Source organism: Vulpes lagopus, chromosome 23 (assembly GCF_018345385.1).
Source record: "Vulpes lagopus strain Blue_001 chromosome 23, ASM1834538v1, whole genome shotgun sequence".
NCBI classification, from domain to species: domain Eukaryota; kingdom Metazoa; phylum Chordata; class Mammalia; order Carnivora; family Canidae; genus Vulpes; species Vulpes lagopus.
Window position 1 is genome coordinate 48,348,293 of NC_054846.1, and position 25,043 is coordinate 48,373,335.

The 25,043-nt window shown below is 46.6% G+C and overlaps 1 protein-coding gene across 17 annotated transcripts in view; it reads left to right on the top strand.

Annotated features, from left to right (window-relative positions):
- The first annotated feature begins 10 nt into the window (after positions 1-10).
- KIF2C (kinesin family member 2C) overlaps positions 11-25,043 on the top strand; it is a 76,440-nt gene continuing 51,407 nt past the window's right edge. For 5 of the 17 annotated variants that reach the window (XM_041738782.1, XM_041738787.1, XM_041738789.1 and 2 more), the window contains exons 1-7: positions 11-71; positions 9,936-10,061; positions 11,122-11,349; positions 17,641-17,709; positions 18,409-18,575; positions 19,999-20,195; positions 22,453-22,537. In XM_041738782.1, coding sequence (XP_041594716.1) covers positions 11,144-11,349; positions 17,641-17,709; positions 18,409-18,575; positions 19,999-20,195; positions 22,453-22,537 — 724 coding nt within the window. In that variant the 5' untranslated portion in view covers positions 11-71; positions 9,936-10,061; positions 11,122-11,143. The other 12 variants (XM_041738790.1, XM_041738783.1, XM_041738785.1 and 9 more) reach the window with 12 other exon arrangements.

The window sequence follows — 25,043 nt, forward strand, 5'->3', positions numbered from 1 at the left end:
GGGAGAGTCCCCGCCCCCCCCCCCGGGTAGGTGAGAGGGTCTGCGGGAGATTTGCGGTGTTCTGGAAACCGGTGGGTCTCCCTCCCCGATCTGTCGTATCCTACGGGGTGGACGGCAGTGCCTTTTGACTTACCTCACCCGCTACCTCCGCTATCCTTTACGAGACGCAGCTCCGAGGGCTGGAGGTAGAAAACCGTACAAAAAACGGCCAAGGGGACGCTACTCCACCCAGTAGGTTGAGGCCTATCCTGGCCGGTGGGGTGAGTGGTAGGCCGGGGAGTGGTGTCCTCAGGGGAAGTCTGTAGAGAATGCTTTGTACCTGGACGATACAAAGGAGCTAAAGAGTACAGTTTTCTTGAATTTATCCATGCATTTAATAATTTTTACTGAGCACCTATTAGGTGGCTGAGCTCTAGTGAAGATGAAGCTTTTGGCCATGACTACCATGTCTTAAAAGGAGAGGGAGACAAACCATTCTTGAACCAACTATAATTCTGTGTGAGAGATAAATACTACAGAGGAGTGGGCCCGAAGTATTTTGGGGTCTCAGGAAGTGTTGAAGGGGCATTTATGACAATGGGGATGTGTCTTGAGCTGGGCGGTGAACAGTTGTGGGGATATGGAGAACAAAGGACTCCTTGCAGGAGCTCCAAGACTGGAAGCAGGGGTGAGTGCCAGAAATTTTGAGCGTCTTCTGGCCAGAGGAGATACTAAGGTGAGAGTTAACTTGGAAGAACAGTTTGGCCCAGGTCCTGGAGGGTCTTGGATGTCAAACTCAGCTGTGAGCTTATAGGTAGATGGTAAAAATTTTCTAGTGTGTTTTATGCCTATGAGTGCAAACTTTCAGACGATATCCTGAGGACAGGGGGGAATCACGGAAGGCCTTTAAGCAAAGGAGGAGCCATCAAATTTGCATGTTAGAAAGATCAATGATAAATGCAGAGACTGGATTGGGAATCAGGAGAAGGAGGGTGACTAGTCAGGAAGTCGTTTCAATAATGGGGAAAGATTATGGTGGCCTAAAGAATGGGGAGGTAGCAGGAATGAAGTGGGGGGGATGGATTCCTTAGACACTTGGGAGCTAAAAAAGAGCTGGACTTGGTGCCTGGTGGGGCATGTAGGAGAAAGGAAGAATGACTTCTAAATTCCTGGCTTGAGTAAACAGAAGGAAGAGGTGGCAGGGTTTTTAAGAGAGGATATGTTCTGGCTCTGATGAGTTTGAGATGCCTGTGGGACATCCAAGTGCAAGTGTCCCATAGGCAGTGGAATACACCTGACTGGAGCCTGTGAGAATAGTCTAAATCAGAAATAGAAATGTGGTGGCCTGTAGTGCCTTGTAGACATTTGCCACACCAGTGGATAGGTTTGTTGGGCTTTCCAGAAAGTATATATAGGCGTAAGAAAAGAAGACCTAGGACAGAGCCCTGAGAAGCCCCCAAGTCTGATGTCTGCAAAGGAGGCTGAACCTGCAAAGTTAATTAATTGTAATGAACTGTGCAGATGGCAAGATAGTCAGTGGTAGAACATGGTGTCTCAGAAGCCAAGGGAGGAAAGTGTTGAAGGCTGATGAATAATCCAGAAAATAGGTCTGAAAAAATCCACTGGATTTAGAAACAAGGAAGTTGTTGGTGATCTTTGCAAAAATGGTTTCAGTGGAGCAATGGGAACAGAGGTCAAATTACAGTGAGTCGAGAAGTGAGTCGGAAGGTGAGGAAGTGAAGACTGTACACTTTGAGACAATTGGCTCTTTCCAAGAAAAAAAGGAGAAGGCAATAGCTGGAAGGAGACAAAGGTTTTTATTCAGATAAGAGAAATGCTTTTGGCATAGATCCAGCAAAAGGAAAAAAAAGAAAAAATAACAGAGAAAAGGAGATAACTGAGACAATAGCACCCCCACCCCCCACCCCCGAGAAAAGGAATAAGGTCAGGGGATCCAAAGCACTGGTGGAGAAATTCATCTAGAAAAGCAGAGAGACACATTGTGACAAAAAGGAAGCATGTGAGATTAGTACATTAGTAGTTTTGTTGGTAGGAAGTTGAGGAAATTCTTGTTTGGTGGTTTGTACTTTCTCTGAAATGCGGACATGATATCAGCCAGTGAGAGTAGGATTGGAGGTGGTGTGCGAGATCTGAGAAGAGCAGAGAAGGACTGAACTAGCCTCAGTGAGTGAAGAGTGGGTGGGCAAGATGACTGAGCAGCGTACAGATTTCTGGGCAGTTATGAGGCCTGTTGAGGTTGGTGACCATTCATTGTAGCAGCAGCGGTCTACATGGTTGTGTGGGAGATATTTTTCCCCAAAAGTTATTCAGCCATCTAGTGCAGAGAGGTTAATTGAATCCTTTCAGGTTTGGGTTTCATCAGGTAGATGAAATGGAAGGATGAAGGACAAGGAAGTGGATGATTCTGGCAAAAGGCTGAGATGATGGAGCTTAGAACCTACCCAACCCTACATAAAAGAGCAGTATGACAGTGTTATGGACTGGGTGTCCCAGTGAAGTCAGAGAACACATATCTTGGAAATAGCTGAATGAGACAGGTGTGATCAGAAAGTGGAATCATGAAGCTTGAGTTGTTCCAAGTGATGACAAGGTCCAGGGTGTAGCCATGGGAGTTGGTGGCTGGAGTGGAATATAGAACACAGTCAAGATGTTGATATGGCCAGTCCCCTTAGGTGATGGCAGGACTTGAAGAGGGAAAGGATGCTTGTGAGCCAGATACCAAAGCCCTTGATGAATTAAGTACATTGTTCTGGAGTCTATAGGTGATGATATGAATATGAGGAAGGGTAATGGTCAATACAGCAGAGTGGCATGACCCTCAAAGTAGTAAGGGTTCTTGCAAGAAAAAAGTGGAATAAGGAACTGGGTGGGCCTTGTCCAGAAGACACCCCCCCCCCCACCGCCGCCCATGCCAATCATGAGACCTCTGGGGTGTAAGAGTTTAAGCAACTTCCACCTGGGAGGGCTCTGCAGAAGTGGCACCTGGCACCTGGGGTAGAGCCAACTTTGGGGACAGGCTGAGGGGAGGCAGAAGCTAAGGGTGGAGAAGACTGCTGATTGGGAACAGAGGCCTTTGAGGGCAGAATAAGAAGCCTGGGAAGGAAGGAGGGTAGGAAATCAGGTTAGGGAAGGGGAAGCACAGAGCAGTGCAGGGGTGAGGAGAATGTGGGTAGAAAGATGATGGTTGGCCTAGAGAGTTTTTTTGTGGGGAGAGCATGCGAGCAGGTCTGTGGAGCAGAGTTGGGGGCAGAAGTGATCCTAGAGGAAAAGTGGGATCTGGGTAGAGAGTGAGGGTAGGTCTGGGGAGGGATGAAGCCAGAGGGCTTTGCAGGAGAGAGATGGGAAGAAAGGTGGTCTCTGGGAAGAAGATGGAGGGAAAGGCAGCTGTGGGGGAAAGATGGGGCATGGGGGAGTCTGTAGGGAACCGATGGAGGGACCTGTGAAGAAGGTATGAGGGGGGAGCAGAAGGAAAGGAATCTATGAGAAGGAAGTGACCGGTTGTAGCGTGTATGCCCTGAGGGAGAAGTAAAGGCCAGAACACCCTCTGCTGGGCCTGAGGTCAGAAGGAGAATGTTTCTTTCTCTGTCTCTCTTCTCCCTCCCTCCCTCCCTCCCTCCCTCTTTCCAAATGGGGAGCTGAGAGTTAGGAGTTCCGATGGGAGCCCAAGGAGAAGGCCCCTGTCCCATTCTGCAGGTGGAGCCTGCAAGAACAGGGGACAGTGACTGCCTTGTCTCCAAGGCCATCTGGGGACAGGGAGCCAGGCTGGCAATGCCCTGGAGGCTTCTTGCTTTTAGAAACGTGTCTTTGATTTAGGGGGAGAAAAAAAAGCCCTCTGAGAAATTTTATTTAGAAACGAGACCAAGTGACCTTTTGGTTTTTAATACCTCTTCTCTCTTGTCACTAAGGACTTTTGACTTAGTACAATAGCTGGGCTTTTTGAGATTTTTGTGATTTTTAGTTTCCCTGCATGAAGAAGAGCCATTCGTCTGCTATAGAAATGATTTATGGATGAGTCCAGATTTATTAATCACCTCTGAAAATGGAGAGGAAATTAAAAACAAAGAGTTGACTCTGGGCTGAAGACAAAGTAGGTTTGTCGTCCTTTCAGAAGACTTTGCCAAGGTGAAAAGGCCACAAACAAACCAATTTGGACCATGGTTCCTAATCCGGATTTTAATTTCATGTGCTTTGATTTTTCAGACCATTTTCTCTCCAAGGTAAAATAATGACTATTTTAATTGGCTGCCACTTACAGAGAGATTCCAATAAGCGTGATGGCATACGTATATTTTTCTCCTGCATTCCATGTGTGCTCCGTTCTTATGATCAAGCTGGTGAGGCTGACTTTTACTGCATGCTGCATGCCATGATCAGTTGACTATAAATTAAATCCTCTTTTCCAAAAGCCATTTTCCATTAGTGCTAATTTGTTTGCTTCTCATTTCCACTGATCATTAGAGTCTCTGGTTGTGAGCACCAAATTGGAAATAATTTCCTTGACATTTCAAAAAAATCTCTCCCCTTCTTGAATGCCATTTGGCTGCAGCTAAAGAACATTATGGTTTGCAGAGGAACAGTTCACTCCAATTACAATTTAACTGACCGTTCATGGCACTGAATCCCTTCCTCAGTGTCCAGGGATGACACTGTTGCTGACATTGCTATTTCCTGTCATAGCTGTAAAATGCCTCATTGACTTCGCACTGGCCTTCTTGGATGGAGATTCTGCTACTCTGCACATGGTGGCTTTGGGAAGTTGGTAGTTTTATGGACCTACATATCATGGACCTTCGGAAATAACCATCCAAACAGGAGCTCGCTGATTTCTTCATCCATTCACCCAGCACACATTTATTAAACATCTATTTTGTTCCAGGCATTATGCCAGGCCCTGGGGACACAAAGATAGGGAAGACCAACCCCTGCCCTTGAGGAACTCACACTCTAGTGGGATGGATGGTTAAGTTTTACAAAATAGTAGGGGAAGAAGGGGGCATAGTGGGACCACAGAACCAACAGCCCCTGCTGTTTTGGGGAATTAGCCAAAGGACAAAAAGGAAGCTGGCCATTCTTGATGTTAGAGCAGCAATGAGATGCAGAGGGCCTGGAAAGGCCTGGGAAGTTAAGAAGTGAGATGAGGTTAGCCTGGGACCAAATTTGAAGGGCCTTGTACATTCATGTGGTGTTTAGACTTTACCCTGTAGGCCAGTAGGAGAAAGTTTGGGGAGAAGAAGAGAGAAAGGATAGAAGCTGGCAGGAAAGGGAGTCAAGGAAGACACCATTTACATACTGATTTTGGTTGATGAAAATTGAGCAGGTGTTTAAGGGGAGTCAGAAAGATGGAAAGATTGAAGATGGAGGGGCGGACTCGCATACACATGGAAGGGCTGGGTACTGACCCGGCAGGGTAGAGAAGGGCGGTGCGCCTGATGGGCCCTATTTTCTCTGTGAAGTCAGAAACAGTGGGATGGGCATCCTGATTCCTCCCCGACTTTCATCCTCCACTGCCCGTCACCAGGTCCTGTTGCTTCTCCCTCTCTGGCGTTTCTGCTTCTCTCCAGCCCTACTGTCACCAGCATCTTTTGCCAAGATAAGGGGGACAGCCAGCTTCCTAACCGGTGCCCCACTTCCCGTCTCGCCCCCTTATGGTCACCTTTCTACACTGCAGTCAAGATGATATTTCTAGAACAGACTCTCTTCTTGTCACTCTGGACTTCAAACCTTTCAGTACCTTCACATGCCCTCTAGATGAAGGGCCCACCCTGCAGCACAGCACGCACAGCCCATTCATTCTCTGGCCTCTGCCTGTTTCCTCAGTTTAATCTCTTGCCGCTCTCACCCTCAGACTGTGCTCCAGCCGTTCTGAACAATCTCAGCAATGAAAATAGGAGCTAAGCTTTTTATGTGAGGTGGTCTACTGGCCCTGTGAGGTATCACCTCTTCTCAGGTAACAGAACTGACGCCTAAAAGATTTAAGTACTTTGTGTGAGGTCACAGAGCCAGGAGGTAGGAGGTCATGGAGCTCCGGTGTTTGGGTTCCTAACCACAGCCCGTACTGCCTTCCACTTGCCTACTTGAAAGACAGTTCCATCATCTCCTCACCTGGCTATCTACAGATTGCCTTTCAGCCAAGATGGCATCTTTTCTGGAATGCCCTCCGGAACAGCCACTATCCCAACCAATTGCTGGTTAGATGTCCTCCTTTGCTCACATTCTCAGAGTATCCTGTGCTCACCGCATCATAGTGCTTTAGCACCCTTTAAAAAAAAAAAAAGATTTTATTTATTCATGAGACACACAGAGAGAAAGGCAGACACATAGGCAGAGGAAAAAATAGGCTCCCTATGGGGGAGCCTAATGTGGGACTCGATCCCAAGACCCCCGGATCATGCCCTGAGCCGAAGGCAGATAGATGCTCAACCACTGAGCCACCCAGGTGCCCCTAGTACACTATTGAAACTGAAGTTGCTTATCTAGAGGGCTCAATGCCACCCCAAACCCTGTCTTTTTCACACTTATCCCTAGAAGCCTAGCATGAAGATGGGACACACTTGTCTACCACGATTTGTTGAGTTTCATGTTTAATGGAATTGCTGACAGTGAGACTGGAAGTCAGACAGAGAGACTCCCAATTGTGTTTGAGGCAACTTACTGAGGCCTTCGTGCAATGTGACAGGTTCCAGAGGCCCAAGATGGGACGGAGGGAGGCAGCTGCCCAAGATGCAGGCAGACCAGGAGATGTCATTGTGCAGAGGCATCAGGGAAGCGAACCTTCTGAGCAGGAGCCACGGTCAGTGGTGTTAGTTGTTGCAGCAACAGGACAAGTGAGCAAAAGACTGAACTGTCCTCACTGAACTGAGCAATTAGGAGGTTAGAGACACTGAGTATAGTGATGGGGGTGGAGTGTGGGGGATGGGTAGTGGGGGAGGGAAAAGTCCAATCAGCAGTGGGTTGAGGAGAGAATGGTCAGTGGGAGAACAGGAAAGAGCGCATAGAGGTTTTTAAGAAGCTTTGCTGTGAAGTGAGAAAACCAGAGAGGTAACTGGAGGAAGTCATGTGGTTGAGGTAAGTAGGTTGGTGTTCGCGTTTTGCTTGTTTTTGTTTTAGCCTAGGTAAGAATTAAGTACGTAAACAGAAAAATACCTAAATAGAGCAGTTGAGGATACAGAGGAGAGAGCAGTGGATGGAGTGAGGGCCCTAAGGAGGCAGGAAGGATGGATAGAGAGCTCCGGAAGGGGGAAGGAAGACAGGACAGGTGTGGGTACAGATCACATGAGGGACTGTGAGGACATTCTTGCTTTGTGGCAAGAGTAGATGTCTTGAGAACAGATGGAGGACGTGGGAGGGTAAGGAGCTGGGGATTGCAGACGTCACAGGCAAGTCACAGCATTTAGCATGTGGATCGTGAGTATCAGTGCTGGGTTAGTTGGAAGTACAGGTTCAAGGTCATTATAGTCTTGATTTTGTGCCTCTCCTACCTGCTCCAGCACATCCTGGGATTTACCCCATCAGAGCACTTTCCACTTTTCATTAAAATCACCAGGGTGCCTTTCTCTCCACCCACCAAATCTCTGAGAATCTTGAGGGCAAAGACTTTGTCATGTTAACCAGTCCCAATGGCAGTGCTTGGCTAGGGGTCAGCACCCAGGACATCTGTTTAATTAATTACTGTGTGGAGTTAAGGAAATTAAAGTGCTCATTATGAGCACACTGTGTCGGATGTCAGTTTAAATAACACTTGTTGAGCACCCGTTATGTGCCAGGGACGATACCAGCCACCCAGATTGCAAAGATAGAACATGGTGATGTTGACACTGCCCAGCCGCGCTTGGGTAAACAGGAAGACAGGTGCCCAAGCCCTCATGAGCAGGAGGGAGTGGCCCATAAATGAGCGCCAAGGCACAGCAGAGGGGGAAGGACAGGAGGCTTGAGCTACAGGAAAAGACAGGATTTAGTTCAGGGAATGAAGACACCGGTTTGTGAAGTCTGGCGACGCTGGCAGCCTCCTCTTAATTCCCACTGGAAGCCGTGACAAGGGGCGGGGCGGAAGGGAAGTCAGATTTCAGTTGTGGCAGAATTGAGACAGAAGTTCTTTGGGCTGAGATGTTTGAAACTTTATCTTGAGGGTAATGAGGAATAACCGAAAAGTTTGAAGTAGGGACATCTGTCAAATATGCATTTTTAAAAGATTTATTTATTTGAAGGGGTGAGTTGAGGGAAGGAGGGAGCTCCAGCAGACTCCCCACTGAGAGCAGGGCCCAACAACACAGGGCTTGATCTCAGGACCCTCAGATCACAACCTGAGCCAAAATCAAGAGTCAGATGCTGGGCAGCCCTGGTGGCTCAGTGGTTTAATGCCACCTTCAGCCCAGGGCCTGATCCTGGAGACCCAGGATTGAGTCCAATGTCAGGCTCCCAGCATGGAGCCTGCTTCTCCCTCCTCCTGTGTCTCTGCCTCTCTCTCTCTCTCTATGTCTGTCATAAATAAATAAATAAATCTTTAAAAAAAAAAAAAGGGAATTAAAACAAGCCACATCATAATGATGTCAGACTTCTCAACCAGCAACACTAGGGAGGCTCAAACCGAGGGAAGTTTATTTCCGACATGGAATTGTATACCCAACCAGTATAACACAAAGTCAATATACTTTCAGACTCTCAAGGATACACACAAGAAGTAATTTTCATTTCTTAGGAAACTACTGAGGAATGTGCTTTGACCAAATAAGAGAGCAGACCAAAGAGGAGGAAGAGCCAGGTCCGGGAAACGGGACAGTCAACAAAGAAAACTGGCAGAGGGAAATCCCAGTATGTTTGTGTGCCAGGCTTAGCAAGCCACCGGTCCAAACTGGAGCAGAAAGAGAGAGGCCTGTGGGAGAGCAGTCGCCAGTGGAAAGATGGAACTGATCACTTAGGGGTTGAACGTTTGGAAAAATTGCTGTGTGTTTGGAATATTTGGAAGAAAATACCACTAGGTAGTCAGAAATATTAATCCAGGTGAAGCCAACTGGCAAGAGAAAGGAAATGTAATGGTAGTTTATAGCTTGAGTGAACCGTGTGTCTCTATCTGGTCAATAATGTAAATACTAACAGGTTTAAGTGAAGTAAGGGCACTACTTGGATCCCGGAGCTGCCATAACAAAGCACAATAGGCTGGAGGGTCTTAAACAACAGGACTTAGTTATCTCAGGGTCTGGAGGTCCTGACCAAGGTGTCTGAGATCAAGGGGTTGCAGGATTGGCTTCTTCGGAGGCCTCTCTCCTTGGCTCCCAGAACATGAGATCTGCCTCCAGGTCTCACATCCTTCCCCCATACCTCAAGGTCTGGGGCTCCCCCAGGGCCCCTGCAGTGCCGTATTCATCTCTTCGTCTTCCCCAGCACCTCACAGGGTGCCACAGGCTGTCCCTGCACTGCAGGGTCACTGGTTTACATCTGCATCGCTGTGACTTTTGAAGCTGCCATTTGTGGTTTCCTTTTCCTGTTAAGAAAAGAGTGAGATTTAAAAAAAAAAAAAAAAGAAAGAAAGAAAAGAAAGAAAGAAAGAAAGCAAAGAAAAAGAAAAAGAGTAATATAGGGAAGATCCAAGGGGGATAACGGGGAGCTAGAAGTTTCCCTCCCTCTGTGTCCTAGAATTGCTGGGTGCATCTCTGGTGGCACTTTAAGTTTTGATGCTAGGGAGGGTCCACCCACACCAGGGGTAGGGGCAGCTGGGTGGGCACAGGGTGCTTTCCTGCCTTATAAAATAGCCAATGGTGGTGTTTCAACTCCTCTTCCCTTGGGTCCAGAAGAGCCACTCGTCTCTATTTTCTTGAGGCCTATTTGGCTGTTGCAAGTGGCCATGGCCCTTGAAAGTTATTGTCAGACTTAGGGCTATAATGTCATTCCCAGTGATGGATCCCTGATCCTAGGAGGGATTTTAGTCATTTTTGGTTTAGGTTGATCCACAGCCCTTCACCTGGCTGCTAAGGCTGACAGGAATCCGTGGTTGTCTCCGCTCCCGAGGTTACGTGGACGCCCTTCCCCGGGAGCACATATCCAGTGTCCTCTGGGGAGTAGTGGAGGTTGGTGTGTATGTATGTCTGTCTCCGTGTGCCTCAGATTATTGCTTCCTAATAAAATTCTGATAGCTGGGCCCCATCAATATCTCAAATACATGTGAGGAAACGTTAATTTAGAATCAATTTTAGGATGTTTCAGACTGTAAAGTCCTTTTAACTAGATCTCTGGCGAAGATGTAGAAGCACTTTATGGGACTGTAAATTTCATGTTGAACAGTCTTCGTGAAATACACATCTCCCCTACACACAAGCTGTTCTCTCCATATCAATCATGGCCCCTGCAAGTAATGTTTCACAAATATTCTGTAAATCACAGAAAACCCCATGATAATGTGAAATATGACTTTCACTTGTCTGTTAGACAAAAGAATCACACATGCCTCTCTCCCATCAGCACTAACATTTGTTATGGATAATAACACTTTCAATCACAACTATTTTTGGAAAACGGGTTTATTTTAAACCTTCCCTCCCCTACTGAAAACACTCTCCCAAGGACACAGACTCCTACAAACCACAGCCCATTAATCCAACTATGGAATGGGAACTTTTTCTTCTCACTAACTTTTTTTAAAGTTGTTTTTAAGAGAGTTAGTATAAAAAGCCCAAGGTACAAGGTTACGGAGCATTTTTCCTTAGCTGATTGGTATGAAAAGGGCCAGGTCTCTAAAGGCCCCAAATCTCTGGCCCCATGTGAAGTGAGGGGTGAAACGGGACCCAGGTTTTTAGCAGGCATCTTCATCTCAGCTGGTCCTTTTAGTTGCTGCCATCAGCAGAGGATCCCAAGAGCTAAAATGTTAGCTCTTAAACGTGAAACAGACGTTTACCCCCTTGGAATTCTGTGACAACACAGCTAAATCCTCCCTGTCCGAGTAGGAGGTGATCTGTTCTAGAGGTGAATTTTTTTTTTTTTAGAGGTGTCGTTTGAATGTTACAACGTCCACACAGGTGACAGAGGCTCACCTGCCTCCAGCTGATTGCTGGAAAAGCCAAACCCACAGAGTAACAGGACTTGCATGGTTCTAAACATCTTGGTAACCTATCTGTTTTCCCTCCCCTGTAGCCAACTTCAGGCCTGACTGACCATGACTTCCATAAAGGAACAGGCAGCAATTAGCCGGCTCTTGAGTTTCTTACAGGATTGGGACAACGCCGGCAAAGTTGCAAGGAGTCACATCCTTGACAGTTTCATCAAGGCCAACCAAGGCAAGACGGCTCCTGAACTGGAGCAAGAGTTTTCCCAGGGAGGCAGCTTGTTCCTGGTACGCTTGACCACCTGGCTTAGACTCATGTATCCTTTGCCAAACAGAAATAAACTGGGCAGTCTTCAAAGGAGGAAAGGAACAAAGATTACTGAGAGGGCTCTTCTTCTCTCCATTCTCTAAAATTTTAAATCAGGACGTCTGCTGATCAAAGTAGCATCCCCAAAGTCAAGAACTCCTTCCCTTCCTGTCTTGCCAACCTATAAATGTATCCTCGTTCTCACTCGTAACCTCTTCTGCTCCCATCAGATTGGAAATGGGTATTCCTTCTGTCTGGGGTTAATCCTCTCTCTGCCCTCAGGGCCTTTATTCTTTCTCTCTGATGACCTTCTCTTTTGCCTCCTTACCAGCTTTTGCATCGGCATTTGCCTACTCAAATCTCTTCTGCCTTAAAAAATTAAATCCCCATCTCAAACCAGTGTGCTACCTGTTTCCTGCCCTTCGTGGTGATGTTTGTTGAAAAGGTTATTGACTTTCCCTGTCTACACTAGTTCACCAACCTTATCTCCTCCTCCCACTGCAGTGTGACTTCTGTCTCCATCACTGATGCAGGTCTCACCAAGGTTACCAATGCTGTTCTAATTGTAAAACCCAGTGGCCACATCCTTGGTCATTACACATGACCTCTCTGCGGCATTTGTCAGCCATTACCACTTCCCAAAACGCTCTTCCCTAAACTCATATAATGTTCTATGCCAATTAAACTTCAGTAAAAAGAAAGAAAGAAAAAAAGGAAGAAGAAAAAGCACATGTAGATCATCACAAAAACAAAAAACTTCACACTCTTCCTTGGTGTCCGTGATACCAGTTCTCTTGGTTTTCTCCTTTCTTTCTGCCCATCTCTAATTTTCCTCGGCCTTCCCTGAAATGTGGATGTTCCTTGGGATTCCACCCACATCCCTCTCCCTCAGTGACCCAATCAAGCGTCAGGATGTCAACCCCACTCCACCTGAAGGGCTCTCCGGTTGTGTGCCCCAGCCCACATTTCTCTCTGGGATCTGATTCCATACCTATTAATCCAACTACCATCTGCACTTCTGTCCCACAGAATGACTCACATTTCTGGCTTGGGAAACCAGGTAAATGGGTTGCCATTATGTGAGAAGGGAATACAAGAAAAGGAGGTGGGGTAGATAAGTCTAGTTTGGGACATGTCGTATGTGAAGTGCCTTGGCTCGGGAATCCCAGAGACAGATGGGTTGAAGACAGATTTGAAAGTTCAGGTTATGGATGTGTTTGAGGATATTCCTGCTCTGTTTGCCCACAGCATTCCATGGATCATCTCAGATCCTTTTTTTTTTCTTTTTTTCTTTCTTTCTTTTTTTTTTTTTTTTTTTTAGGATTTTATTTTTTAGTAATCTTTACACCCAATGTGGGGCTCAAACTCACAACCCTGAGATCGAGAGCTGCATACTCCACCAACTAAGCCATCCAGGCACCTCTCAGATCCTTTTATTATACATTTTTCTCCTTGCCTGAACCCTCTCCTCTTCTCTAAACCTACTCCTTGGGACGCTTCGGTGGCTCAGCAGTTGAGCGTCTGCCTTCAGCTCAGGTCATGATTCCAGAATCCTGGGATCAAGTCCCACATCAGGCTCTCCGCACGGAGCCTGCTTCTCCCTCAGCCTGTGTCTCTACCTCTCTCTCTGTGTCTCTCATGAATAAATAAATAAAATCTTTTAAAAAATAAATAATAAATAAAATAAATTTAGAAAAATAAACCTACTCCTTATTTGACTAATTCTTACTCCATTACTGAGATCTCAGTGTAAACATCCCTTCCTCAGGAAACCCTTTTCCAAGCCTAGGCTGACCTAGGTTCCCCTGTCACATGTGCTCATGGCAGCCCCTCTGTCTCAGTCACCATAACCTTGTATTGTTCGTACCTGTTTAATATTGGGGCACCTGCATAGCTCAGTCAGTTAAGCATCTAACTCTTAATTTCAGCTCAGGTCATGATCTCAGGGTCCTGAGAGAGCCCCTCATCAGGCTCTCTCTTTGTCAAATAAATCTTTAAAAAATATATCTCAAGTGCTTGGGTGGCTCAGTCGATTAAGCATCGAATCTTGGTTTCAGCTCAGGTCGTGATCTCAGGGGTGAGAGAGCAAGCCCTGCATTGGGCTCCATGCTCAGCACAGTCTGCTTCATTTCTTTCTCCCTCAAACCCTCTGCCTGTGTCTCTGCCTCTCTCTCTTTCTCTCTCTTTCTCTCTCTCTCTCTCTCTCTCTCTGTGTCTCTCATGAATAAATAAATAAAATCTTTTTAAAATATTTATTTATTTGAGAGAAAGAGAGAGGTGGGGGACAGGCAGAGAGAGAAGCAGGCTCCATCCAGGGAGCCCGACGTGGGGACTCGATCCCGGGTCTCCAGGATCACACCCCAGGCTGAAGGCGGCGCTAAACCACTGAGCCACCCAGGCTGCCCTCAAATAAATAAATCTTAAAAAATATATATATATATATCTTCCCCACTGGACTCTGTGAGGGCAGGAATCACATTTCTTCTCCTCATCTTTATATTCCTAAAGCCCAGGACCATGCCTGGCATAGAAGGGGTACTTATTACGTGTTTGTTCAGTAAAGGAATGAGTGAACCAGAGTCTGCAACTGCACAGAACTAAAGGCTAAAGTAACCACAACTCTTTTGCTTACAGTTAAGTCATTGACAAAATTACTAATGAGACTCAGGCCTGGAACAGGCCAAGGGAAATTCTACAGATGGTGTCTCTAGGTTGACCCCAATGTCCTCAGACATTAGTGTGCACGAAAGAGCTTTAAAATGCATATTACCATGGGGTGCCTGGGTGGCTCAGAGGGTTAAGCATCTGCCTTCAGCTCATGTTATGGTCCTAGGATCCTGGGATTGAGCTCCCTGCTCAGTGGGGAATCTGCTTCTCCCTCTCCCTCTGCCCTTACACCGCCCCCCCAGCCCCGCCCCGCTCATGCTCTCTCTCTCAAATAAATAAAATAATTTTTTAAAGATTTTTTTTATTTACTTATTCATGAGAGATACAGAGAGAGAGAGGCAGAGACACAAGCAGAGGGAGAAGCAGGCTCCATGCAGGGAGCCTGACATGAGATTTGATCCCGGGACTCCAGGATCACACCCTGGGCCAAAGGCAGACGCTCAACCCCTAAGCCACCCAGGCATCCCATAAAATAATTTGTTAAATAAATAAAATGCAGTTAACCAGGCTGCCTCCCCACCCCAACCCCACTTTCTGATTTAGTAGATTTAAGGAGAGTCCCTTGGCCTCTCTGTTTCTCATAAGCACCCTGGGGGACTCTGATGCCTGCCATCCAAAGATGATACATTGAGAAACATCAGCACCTATAATCTGGCTTCCACCTCACAACTTGTGACACTAACCTCACCAAGGTTAGCAGAAACCTCTTTGTCACCAAATCCAGACTACCCTTTTCCCACCTCATCTTACTTGGCAGCATCTTCCATGTGATCTCAGGACGAGGTGAATGAGGCAGGCAGGGTTGTACAAGTGCAGGGGCAGATCCCATCTTCATTTAAAACTTGGGAGTATCTCATTCATTGTGGATTTTTTGGTATTTTGATTTTTTTAAGTAGTGCTATGGAACATTATTTGATTACTAAGTTGGTTGATGCCCCCTGAAATTTCACAACTGAAGCAAATGGCGTACTCACCTCCCTCTAGCCCCAGTCCTGCTTGATCACTGCCCCTTCCTACAATGTCCTGTCCCCCACCTTCTCCCATGGCCAGTTCTCAGTCTCTGTTGCAGGATCTTTCCTCCCTCCCCCTTAAGTGGTAATGTTCTCTTACTTAGTCATTGCACTTACCGCTCTAGGCATTGTATTGTCCTTCCCCATCTCCCAAGTGCAGGTCAGAATGCCCAATGTTGATGAGACACTCACAGCACACTTATTGAATGACTGAAAGAACCATGCTTTCAGGGGTGCCTGGGTAGCTCAGTGGTTGAGCATCTGCCTTTGGCTCAAGTCATGATCCCAGGGTCCTGGGCTTGAGTCTCGCTTCAGGCTCCCCGAAGGGAGTCTGTTCTCCCTCTGCCTGTGTCTCTGCTTCTCTCTCTGTATGTCTCTCATAAATAAACAAATTAAAAATCTTTAAAAAAAAAAAAAAAGAGAGAAGAACCATGCTTTCAGTATATAGCTGTATGTTCAGTTTCTATGTCTGAAATTATGCAGTTTCCTAAATTTTGTGACCTTGTCATGCAACAGAGAAAAGAGAGCAGCTGAAGTGATAGAGTGTGTTAAATCAATGACCCCACATCTCTTCCCCACCCCTCTAGTTATGGTGGATTTGGAAGGAAAACATATCAGCATCACTATGCTTTGTAAAATTGACTACCACCTAATCTCACAGTAGCTTCAAACCCCTTTTCTAACCTTGAACTTCTAGAAGAGACCAGTAACTGGTCTCTATTTATCTATTATAGAGATAATATTTAATAATATTTAATAATATTATATAGAGATAATATTTATCTATTTATCTAGATAAATCTAAGGATTTATCTATTATAATGACAAAAGTATTAGTTGCCACTTACTATGTCTTTTTATCCTCTGGGCACTGAGCTATGTGATGTACAAATATTATCTCGTTGGAGCCGAACACCAAGCCTAATAGGTGATTGGCATTATCCCGTTTTATAGATAAGAGAGATGAGCTTCGAAAGGTTGAGTAATTTACTAGCAAATGGCAGAGATGAGGTTTGCAGTGGGTCTGTAGGGCCCAAAGCCCTTACCCATCCACCCTCCTTCACTGCCTCCCTCCCCAGGGCCTGGGCAGACCCACAACTCCACGTCCAACACCATCCCCAGAGATGAGCTGTGTAAATAGCCCTACACCCTCCATCTGGCCACAGGCGGGAAGGCCTGACAAGAGGAACCCTGAGCTAGACTGCCAGGTTCAAATTCCAGTTCTGTCCATTAACTCTGAGGCCTGGACAGGTCATTAACCTATCTGAGATTGCTTCCTCATGAAGTAAATGGCCATATTAATAGCAGCCACCCCAGGGTGCGGTGAGAATTAAATGAGACCACGCAAGCAGAGCAGCACAGTGCCTGGCACACAATAAAGGCTTAGGACTAGTTAGCACCGGCTGACATTGTGGCAAACTTCTGGAACTAATTGCTGGAAATAATGGACCAGAAACATGTGTAATGAGTGACTGTGAAAGCAAGACTAGCCTGGGACAGAGGAAAAGCAGGTGATGGCAGTTGGTGAGCCTGGCTGGCAACTGAGGAAAAGAGGGAGAAGGCAGTGAGGCAGGAACAGGGTCTGGGGTCATGGGGAGCTGGGTGGAGGACAGTGTAGGAATACAGGGACCACCCTTTGGGCTGACAGCCTGGCCTCCAGCTGTAGCTGCAACAGGCAGGGGAGCAAACACTGTGTTTGCAGTAAAGAGCCTTTCCTAATGAGCCAATCTGTCTCCACTTCTATTGGCATCCTGGGAACCAGGGTGCAGCAGAGATAATTTGCCTCATGCGCCCTCCCCCCCAACAAAGCACCATTACCTCCAACCCATTACATTAGCCTTTATCAGTCTTGGAAGCTCTCAGTCATCCTCCATGAGCTGCAATAATTTCAGCTAATTTCTTAAGTGTTCTAAGAGCCTGTGATGTGTTATGAGCCTAGTAATTGTTGACTGGTTCCTTTTCTGTTGTGGGTTGATTTCGTACCTTGTATCTGAGCCGATGCGTGCTCTGGGTGCTTTATTGCAATGAAGCTTTTTGCAAGGCTCACATTAAAAAATAACACTAAATACCGAGGTTGTTTTAAATCAGAGTTTAATTTTTCCACCATCTCCCGTTGTTCTTATTAGGAAGGCACGCAATTCTTCATAAAGATAGTGACCTCCAGTGTAAAGCTTTGAGCAAGTACAAAATTGAGAATTAATGATGAAGCCGATTATTTTTAGAGAAGTCTAAAAATGAGGCATAAAGTAATGAACTGTGCTGAGACCCAAGGGTGCAATGGTCATGGCGTAGAAAGGCTTGGAAAATTGACTATGCTTTCTCCATGTGCCTCTTATTCATCAGAGCCTTCTTGCTCTCCAGGGGGCCTGTCAGACCCAAGGTGCCTGAACTTCCCCAGAAAAGCTTCCTGGGGGAACGGCGAAAATGCCTGCTAGCACCGTCCCTTGTGTCCCCCCACTATGTGTTTGTTGCCACTTCCCCTTCGACCTAGCGGCCCCTCTCAGATAAAGGACACAATTCAACTGTTAGTCATCCTGGGCCATAGATGCTATGAGGAATTGACACAGGATCGGGTTTCTGTGTGGAAAACCACCCTGGAATTCACTCTTTAACTTGTCATACAGCTATATGACTGGCTCCTGTTTAGATAAGCTTCTAAAGTCTATTGGCATCTTCCTGTCTGCTGTGAGCAGGTGAGTTCCATTCTAGAGAGATTCTGGGATCTCAGTGCATATGGGCTCATGGTGTCCTTGGCATTCACACCACATGGGACCACCACATTCTACCACATGGATAGAAATCCATATTTTAGGCCTGACTAGATCCAGGGGCTCAAAAAATCTCATCAATACTTGGCCTCTCTCTCTCTCTCTCTCTCTCTTCATTTCTCAGCTCTCTCCCTCTCTGTATTCATAGGCCTCCATGTGCTGTGGCCTTCAGAGGCTCCAGACATGCATCCTTCTTGCTCAGCCACACCCAAAAAAAGAGCATATCTTTGCCAGGGGTTCCCACAAAAGTTCCAGGTTTTGAGCCTCATTGGACCAACTGAGGTCACATGGCTGGTCCCAACCAATTGCTGCAGTCAGAATGATGGCATGCCCTGTAACCTGCTCACCCTGCCAAAACCACATGGCCCGTGAGAGGCAGAGGGGTGATTCTCCAAAGGATAGCTGAGGTGCTCTTTCAAGAAGAGGAGGAACAGATTCTGGAAAACCAAATACAAGAAATGTCCAATGTACTTAACTTTTGCATTTATTGCTAGAAGGAAAAACTTCCAAATTATTGTGTCACTTTGCCCATGAACACTGCCTGGACCTCAGGATCCCTTAGAAAGGTGAGTGCCCAGGAACATGACAAGTGTCTTATTTCTACTCTTGTATTCCTCTGGACAGTAATCGGTACCTTAAAGAATTTCTTGAGGTTGGAGGAGTCCTGACACTCTTGGAAATACTTGGGATGGAGAAGATCAAGGAGGAGGACAAGAAGGAATCCATCAGGCTACTTCAGGTTATTGCAAACACTGGCAGGAAGTACAAGGAGCTCATCTGTGAAAGCTATGGTGGGTACTGTGTTATGTCAGGGGTAGCAATTCCCTATCTCCCTAGGGGCCTGGGTGAAATGGTGGCAGTACCCAGCACTGCTCTAGGAAAACGTGTCATGGGCAGGTTGCACAGAAGCACTTTGTACAGTGGAGTCAACTAGCTCCTGTCCATATCACCACCATGAGAGTCAGATTTATGATTTACCTGATTCATCATTTGCTCAAAATCTTTCCATGGTGGTTTTGGAAATACTTCTCCATTTTAAATATATCCTCTTTCATGCATCCATTCAACAAAGATTTATTAAGCCATTGCCTAAAATCCTTTGTGAAATTAAGTGAGTTATGAATAACTCTAGAAATAAAATGGAAATAAAATCATTGAATATGTGTGATAGATTAGATAGATAGATAGATAGATAGATAGATAGTGCTGAGAATATGAAGATGAATAAAATACAGTTCTTCTCCTCAAAGAGCTTACAGCGTGGTGAGAAGGGTAAATAACCCTGTCATTTCCATATGTTCCATCCTGTGCTCTGATGGAGGTGGATGGGGAAGATACCATGCCCCCACGCATCCCTTTTTCAAAGCACTTCCCTCACTTAACTTTTCATCATTGTTCTCGTCTATGTCTCCGCATGGCCTCTCCTGAGCCTCACTGTACACATCCATAAAATGGGACTAACACCTTCCTCTCAGTATGTTTCTGGGATCAAATGAGGCAGCATCTGTCAGGAACATCTAGTAAATTCCTGGATGCTGCACATGTGTTAATTATCATATGGCAGGGAACCTGGGTGGCTCAGTGGTTGAGCGGCTGCCTTTGGCTCAGATTGTGATCCTGGGGTCCTGGGATCGAGTCCCACATCAGGCTCCCCACCGGGAACGCTTCTCCCTCTGCCTCTATCTCTCTGTCTCTCATGAAAAGATAAATAAAATCTTAAAAAAATAATTATCATATGGCAATCCCAAACACATGTTTAATTGTGCATTTTGCAGAGCCATTTTATTTATTTTTTTATATTTTCATTTATTTATTCATGAGAGAGACACACACAGAAAGAGAGATTGAGGCAGAGACACAGGCAGAGGGAGAAGCAGGCTCCATGCAGGGAGCCCGACATGGGACTCCATCCCCGGTCTCCAGGATCGCGCCCTGGGCCAAAGGCAGGCGCTAAACTGCTGCGCCACCCAGGGATCCCTAGAACAGACTTTGACAAGCTGACATGCCTATGTTGAAACAAAATCCTCTAGCCACAGAGCCTTAAAGTAAACAAAACAGTGAGGCAACAGGAGAATTGAGCCTGGATTCTGCTTCGTTTGAACAGGCCTGGTTAACACATCTCAGTTGTCCCCCTCCCCCATATTATGTAATCTTGAATGAGGATTGTTTTCATAACTCTCTTCCAATTGAGCATTTCCTTTCTTCTTTGCTCAGGTGTACGATCCATAGCAGAGTTTTTGGCAAAGTCTAAATCAGAAGAGACCCAGGAAGAAGTGCAGATTCTGATGGATTCTTTGGTCCACGGTAATCCCAAGTACCAGAATCAAGTGTACAAAGGTCTAATAGCTTTGCTGCCCTGTGCGTCCCCAAAAGCTCAGCAGCTGTCCCTGCAGACTCTCAGGACTGCGCAGGTAAGTCCAGGCTGCATGCTCCTGTGGTTCTGATTCAACACACTAACCTTAAAATTACCTACCACTGTTGCACTTCACACAGGCATGAGAAACAGAGCTCAGCCTCCCGCTGTATGTCTGCTATTCAATCAGCGTTACTTCCAGAAGGCCAAGGCAGGGCAAAGAGTTCATGCCTCCCAGCAGAGTTATTTGTCCTGTTTACTTAAGGATCAGAAAGATGTTGGCAGACTTAAAAGTGGTTGAGACAAGCAACAAGGATGATGAAAAGACTGTAGAAAAGCTCACAGGAGTCAATTTGGTAGGGAAGGAATCACCGTGCGTTTGTAGATAGCATGGAAGTGAGAGGCCAGATCACCAGGGCTTGGGAAAGCTCTTCTCTTACTGGCTTCTGCCTTCCTGAATGTGAATAGAATCGGATTTGGGACACGGTGGCCACATGAAGACTCGGTGCTAGTAAGGAGGTAAGAGAGGCTCCAAGAGTGATCTTGAGATGAATTATCAAAAGCTCTCAAAACAGCTCCATGCTCAGTGGAGGCAGGGAGACAAGAGATTGAAGGGATGGTAAGGCCTGACCTGTGGCACTGGGAACAGAAGTGACCTGGTCAAACAGACCTTTCTGAGGTGGAGTGCAAGGGATGGAGGGCAGTAAAACAAAAGCAGCCAAAAATGACACCCGACTTTGGACTTAGCAGCAGGCTGAGTTGTGTGCCACCAGGAGAGAGCAGGAAAAAAGCCGAGTTAATTTGGGAGGAGTTAGGTTTTGACTCCATGAGCCTTGGTGGCTCCCAACTGCCATCAAAGGAGCCGGCCCAGCCAGCTGCAGAAGATACAATAGGCCATTTGTGTAAAAAAAAAAAAACAACAAAAGGATCCTGGAACCCCCTCCCATAGATCTTGACAGCTCTCAGGCAGCCTTTGGCAATGCTTATTCTTTCTAAGCTCCCCCAAGTAATTCTGATTCCTAGCTCAATTGAGGAATTAGTGTTGAGGATATTTTGTAGACGCGCCGACCGAACAGTAGAAAATAAGTCTGAAGCCTCAGAAAGAGACCCAAGATGAGGATGGCAGTTGGGTTTCCTGAACAGAGAAGTAATCACTAAGACAACAGAAGGGAGCAAGCTCAGCCCGGTAAGATGAAGCAAGAGAAGGAGCATCGCCAGCATTAAAGAGAGGTGCTGAGCAAGACAGTCCAATGGAACAGCTGGATTATCATTATTATTTCCAGGTTTCCATTTATTAAGTGCCTCCTACCCACCAGGCACTGTGCCAGGAGCTTACCTCTGCGATGCCTTTTAGTCTTTACAATCGCTGATGGAGGCAGACATTTCAAAGATGATGTAACTGAGCCTTGAGGGGTGTGCTGTGACACACTCAAGGCCACACACGAAGTAAGAGGCAACTTGGTACAAATCCAACTCTCCCTAACTCCAGAGTTCTCAGTCTTTCCATATGCCACTCTGCCTCCTTGAAAAAGACCAGTGGAAGCCGTTAAAGGGAAACGGGAAAAAACACAGGGCTGTGATAAACGAAGGGAAAAGAGTTCCAACAGGGAGAACGTGAAACTTCTGCGGGTCAAATACTTCAGAGACTAAGCATGGGTAGAACAGAAGGATGGTCCCTGCATGAAAAGTTGGGGTTCACCCCAACTTTGGTCCCATAGCAGAACTTAAATTGCAGCAGCCTGTCAAAGGATGCATGAAGGGCAAAGTGCCTTCCCCTGGGCTCCTGGGAGGCTTAGGTGCGGGGGTGGGGGGTGGGGAAAAAGCATGATAGCAAGAGAGGATGGAGACAGTTGTGTTTAAGTGGGTGAGCTTGTGGGTGTTTCATGTGAAAGGACAGGAAATGAGAGGATAAAGGTTGAAGAGGTAGAAAGACATCTTCCCCAATCCTGTGAGGTCCCTGAGGGACAGAAGATGTAGGATCCTGGCTGAGTTCAGCCTCCCCCAGCACGGTAGCCAGCCTGGCCCTGCACCTCTAGCAGGTGACCGGCTAACCCCTCACTGAATGCCTCCTGAGCGAGAGGGGTCGGTGGCAACCTCAACAGACTGTCGGTCCGATTCTTGGATGCCCATCTCTGTCCTTTCTCTGGAGAGAAGTTTCCTTGTACAGCACAGGGGCCAAGGCCCAGGGACTCAGAACAGCCCTCCCGCTCCCCATTCAGCCAGGCTGCCATGCAGTTTGGAAGTCTGCCCTTCATGTCTTCCTGGTGGACTGGATCTTAGGAGTAACCACCTTGTCCTGTTGTCTGTCTTGTCAGTCAATCATTGGAACCACACACCCCAGCATCGTGGACTGCATGCTCAAGGTACTGCGCACGATGCACCTGGAAGTCCAGTATGAAGGTAAGGGAGGCAGCTGGCTCTGCTCCTGTTCACAGATGACGGAAGGTGGCCTTGAGAACCAGACAGACTAGCTCTTAAGAGTTTTCCCTTAGTCACAAAGAACCTCGTTGGGTGTGCTGGAGAGCCTTGGCTGATGGTAGGTGCTGGCCCGGTCTGGTCGCAAGTTATTCAAACAATGACAGTCACTGCTGGTATTCCAGCCTCGAGGTACTTTTCCATTTGCTATGGTCCACCTGGCTCTGGTTCCCAGTCATGTGTGGTACTTCCCCACTAAGCAGAAATCACCCAGAGGACTCTCCTTCTTCTAAGAAACTAAACCGGAAGTGGTAGGACTGATGAGTTTTCACCAATTCGGTACTGCTATGTGACAGCTACTTTCCGTGTGTCACTTCATTTAATCCTCAAAAGAACCCCAGAGTACAGAGCCTGGCTCATATTAGGTATTCGAATGCTCCGATGAATGAATGATGGAGGTACTTTTATGTTTTTCAAGCTAAGGCATTGAACACAAAGATATTAAGAATGCTTCCCAAGGTTATGCAGCCAACCAGAGTCAAACCAGATTTGGCTTCAAAGCATATGCTTTTTTTTTTTTCAGCTAAAAAAAAAAAAAAAAAAAAGATTTATTTATTTGAGAGAGAGAGGGTGTGTATGCGTTTGCCCAGAGGGGTGGGGACAGGGCAGAGGGAAAGGGAGAAAGAAAGTCTTAAATGGACTCCACACTGAGCTTGGAGTCCAACACGGGGCTTGACCTCACAACCCTGAGATCACGACCTGAACCACCGAAGCACCCAGTTTCAGTGCTCTTCTTGCCACGTCTGTCCTGATGTCCTCAGAGCAGTCTCTGCGTGTTTGAGGGAGAGAGGGAGGGAGTCCTGCACAGACACCCTAAACCCTGGCGGAGGCAGAGAAGCTTGATGTCTGCTCCTGTGATAACAGTGCACTGTGAGACCCAAGATAATTTCAAATAGGCCAGACTCATACATAACAGGTGCTCAAGGTATATCTGTTGAATGAAGAATTATTATTTTCACCATGGACTTCAAAGTCGTCTTGGTGTGACTGGGAACAACAGAGCGTGTATGTGTGTGGTTGTCCACTAGGGGGAGTTATTCCACACGATCCTCAGAGTGGAGGTTCAGGGAGAGAACACCGTTTGGCTCCCCCTGAAAATCCTCCTAAAGCAGAGGAGGGAAGGTCTGACAGGTCTTAGATGTGGTCCTAACAGTGCTGACCAGAGAGGACCAGAGAGGAATTTCTCTGAGCTGGAGGCCAGTGATGGCCACAGTCATGGTAGAGAAGACTGTGACCAGGAGGACTGGGTGATACAGCTGAAGGAACTAACCTTAAAAGGGTAGTGTTGGGGACGCCTGGGTGGCTCAGTGGTTGAGCGTCTGCCTTTGGTTCAGGGCCTGATTCTGGGGTCCTGGGATTGAGTCCTGCATCGGGCTCCCTACAGGGAGCCTGCTTCTCCCTCTGCCTGTGTCTCTACCTCTCTCTGTGTGTCTCTAATGAATAAATAAATAAAATCTTTTTTTTTAAAGGGCAGGTTAGTTTGTTTTTAAAAACCAAATATTGATTGAACATCTGTGGTGTGCCAAGCACCATGCCAAGTACTGGGGGGTTGCTTGTGTTTGTTTGCATTGAGGAGAAAAAGGACTAGCTCAGAAGGAGGAGGGAAAAGAGGATGAGCGCCCCTCCTCCCATGCTGGAAAGGGGTAGTGACCTTGTTCCCCTGAGAAGGCTACAGAGAAAGTGGAATTCTCAGGGAAAGTCCAATGAAAATGGAGTGGAGAAGCTTAGGAGGCAAAGTGACTCTTTCCCTCATAGTGGATCAGTGGTGCAGGAGCCAGGTGACAGCTTCACCTCTTTTTTCATTGAGAACTGCACCTCCCCACCTCCACCAAATCTACCAACCTGCCTGGCCTGTTACCCATGTTCTCTGCTCTCTTTCCCATTACAACCCTGTGTCCCTGCTCCCACCACAAGTCAGCTCTTCTGCTTCTGCTTATTCTCTGAGGTACATTCATAAAGCCTTCTCATAAACAGAGCTTCTCTCTTTCTCCTGGGCTTAAATCTAGGGATTAAAAGAGACTTAAAAGACGTGCACTCCCAGGATGCCTGGGTGGCTCAGTGGTTGAGCGTCTGTCTTCAGCTCAGGTTGTGATCCCACGGTCCCGGGATCGAGTCCTACATCAGGCTCCCTTCATGGAGACTACTTCTCCCTCTGCCTGTGTCTCTGCCTCTCTCTCTCTCTGTATCTCTAATAAATAAATAAAATCTTAAAAAATAAAATAAAATAATAAAATAAATAAATAAAAGATATGCACCCCCAAGTTAAATTAAATGATAGCATTTAAGGACTCATACCCCTCTTTGACCCCAAATTCACTTCCACCCACTCATTGTTCCATTTTCTTCCTACTTGATCTCACAGTGGCTTTTGACCCAATTGGCCCAAAGCAACCGGCTTTCTTCTCTGGGCTTCTGTGATACCGCTCCTAAT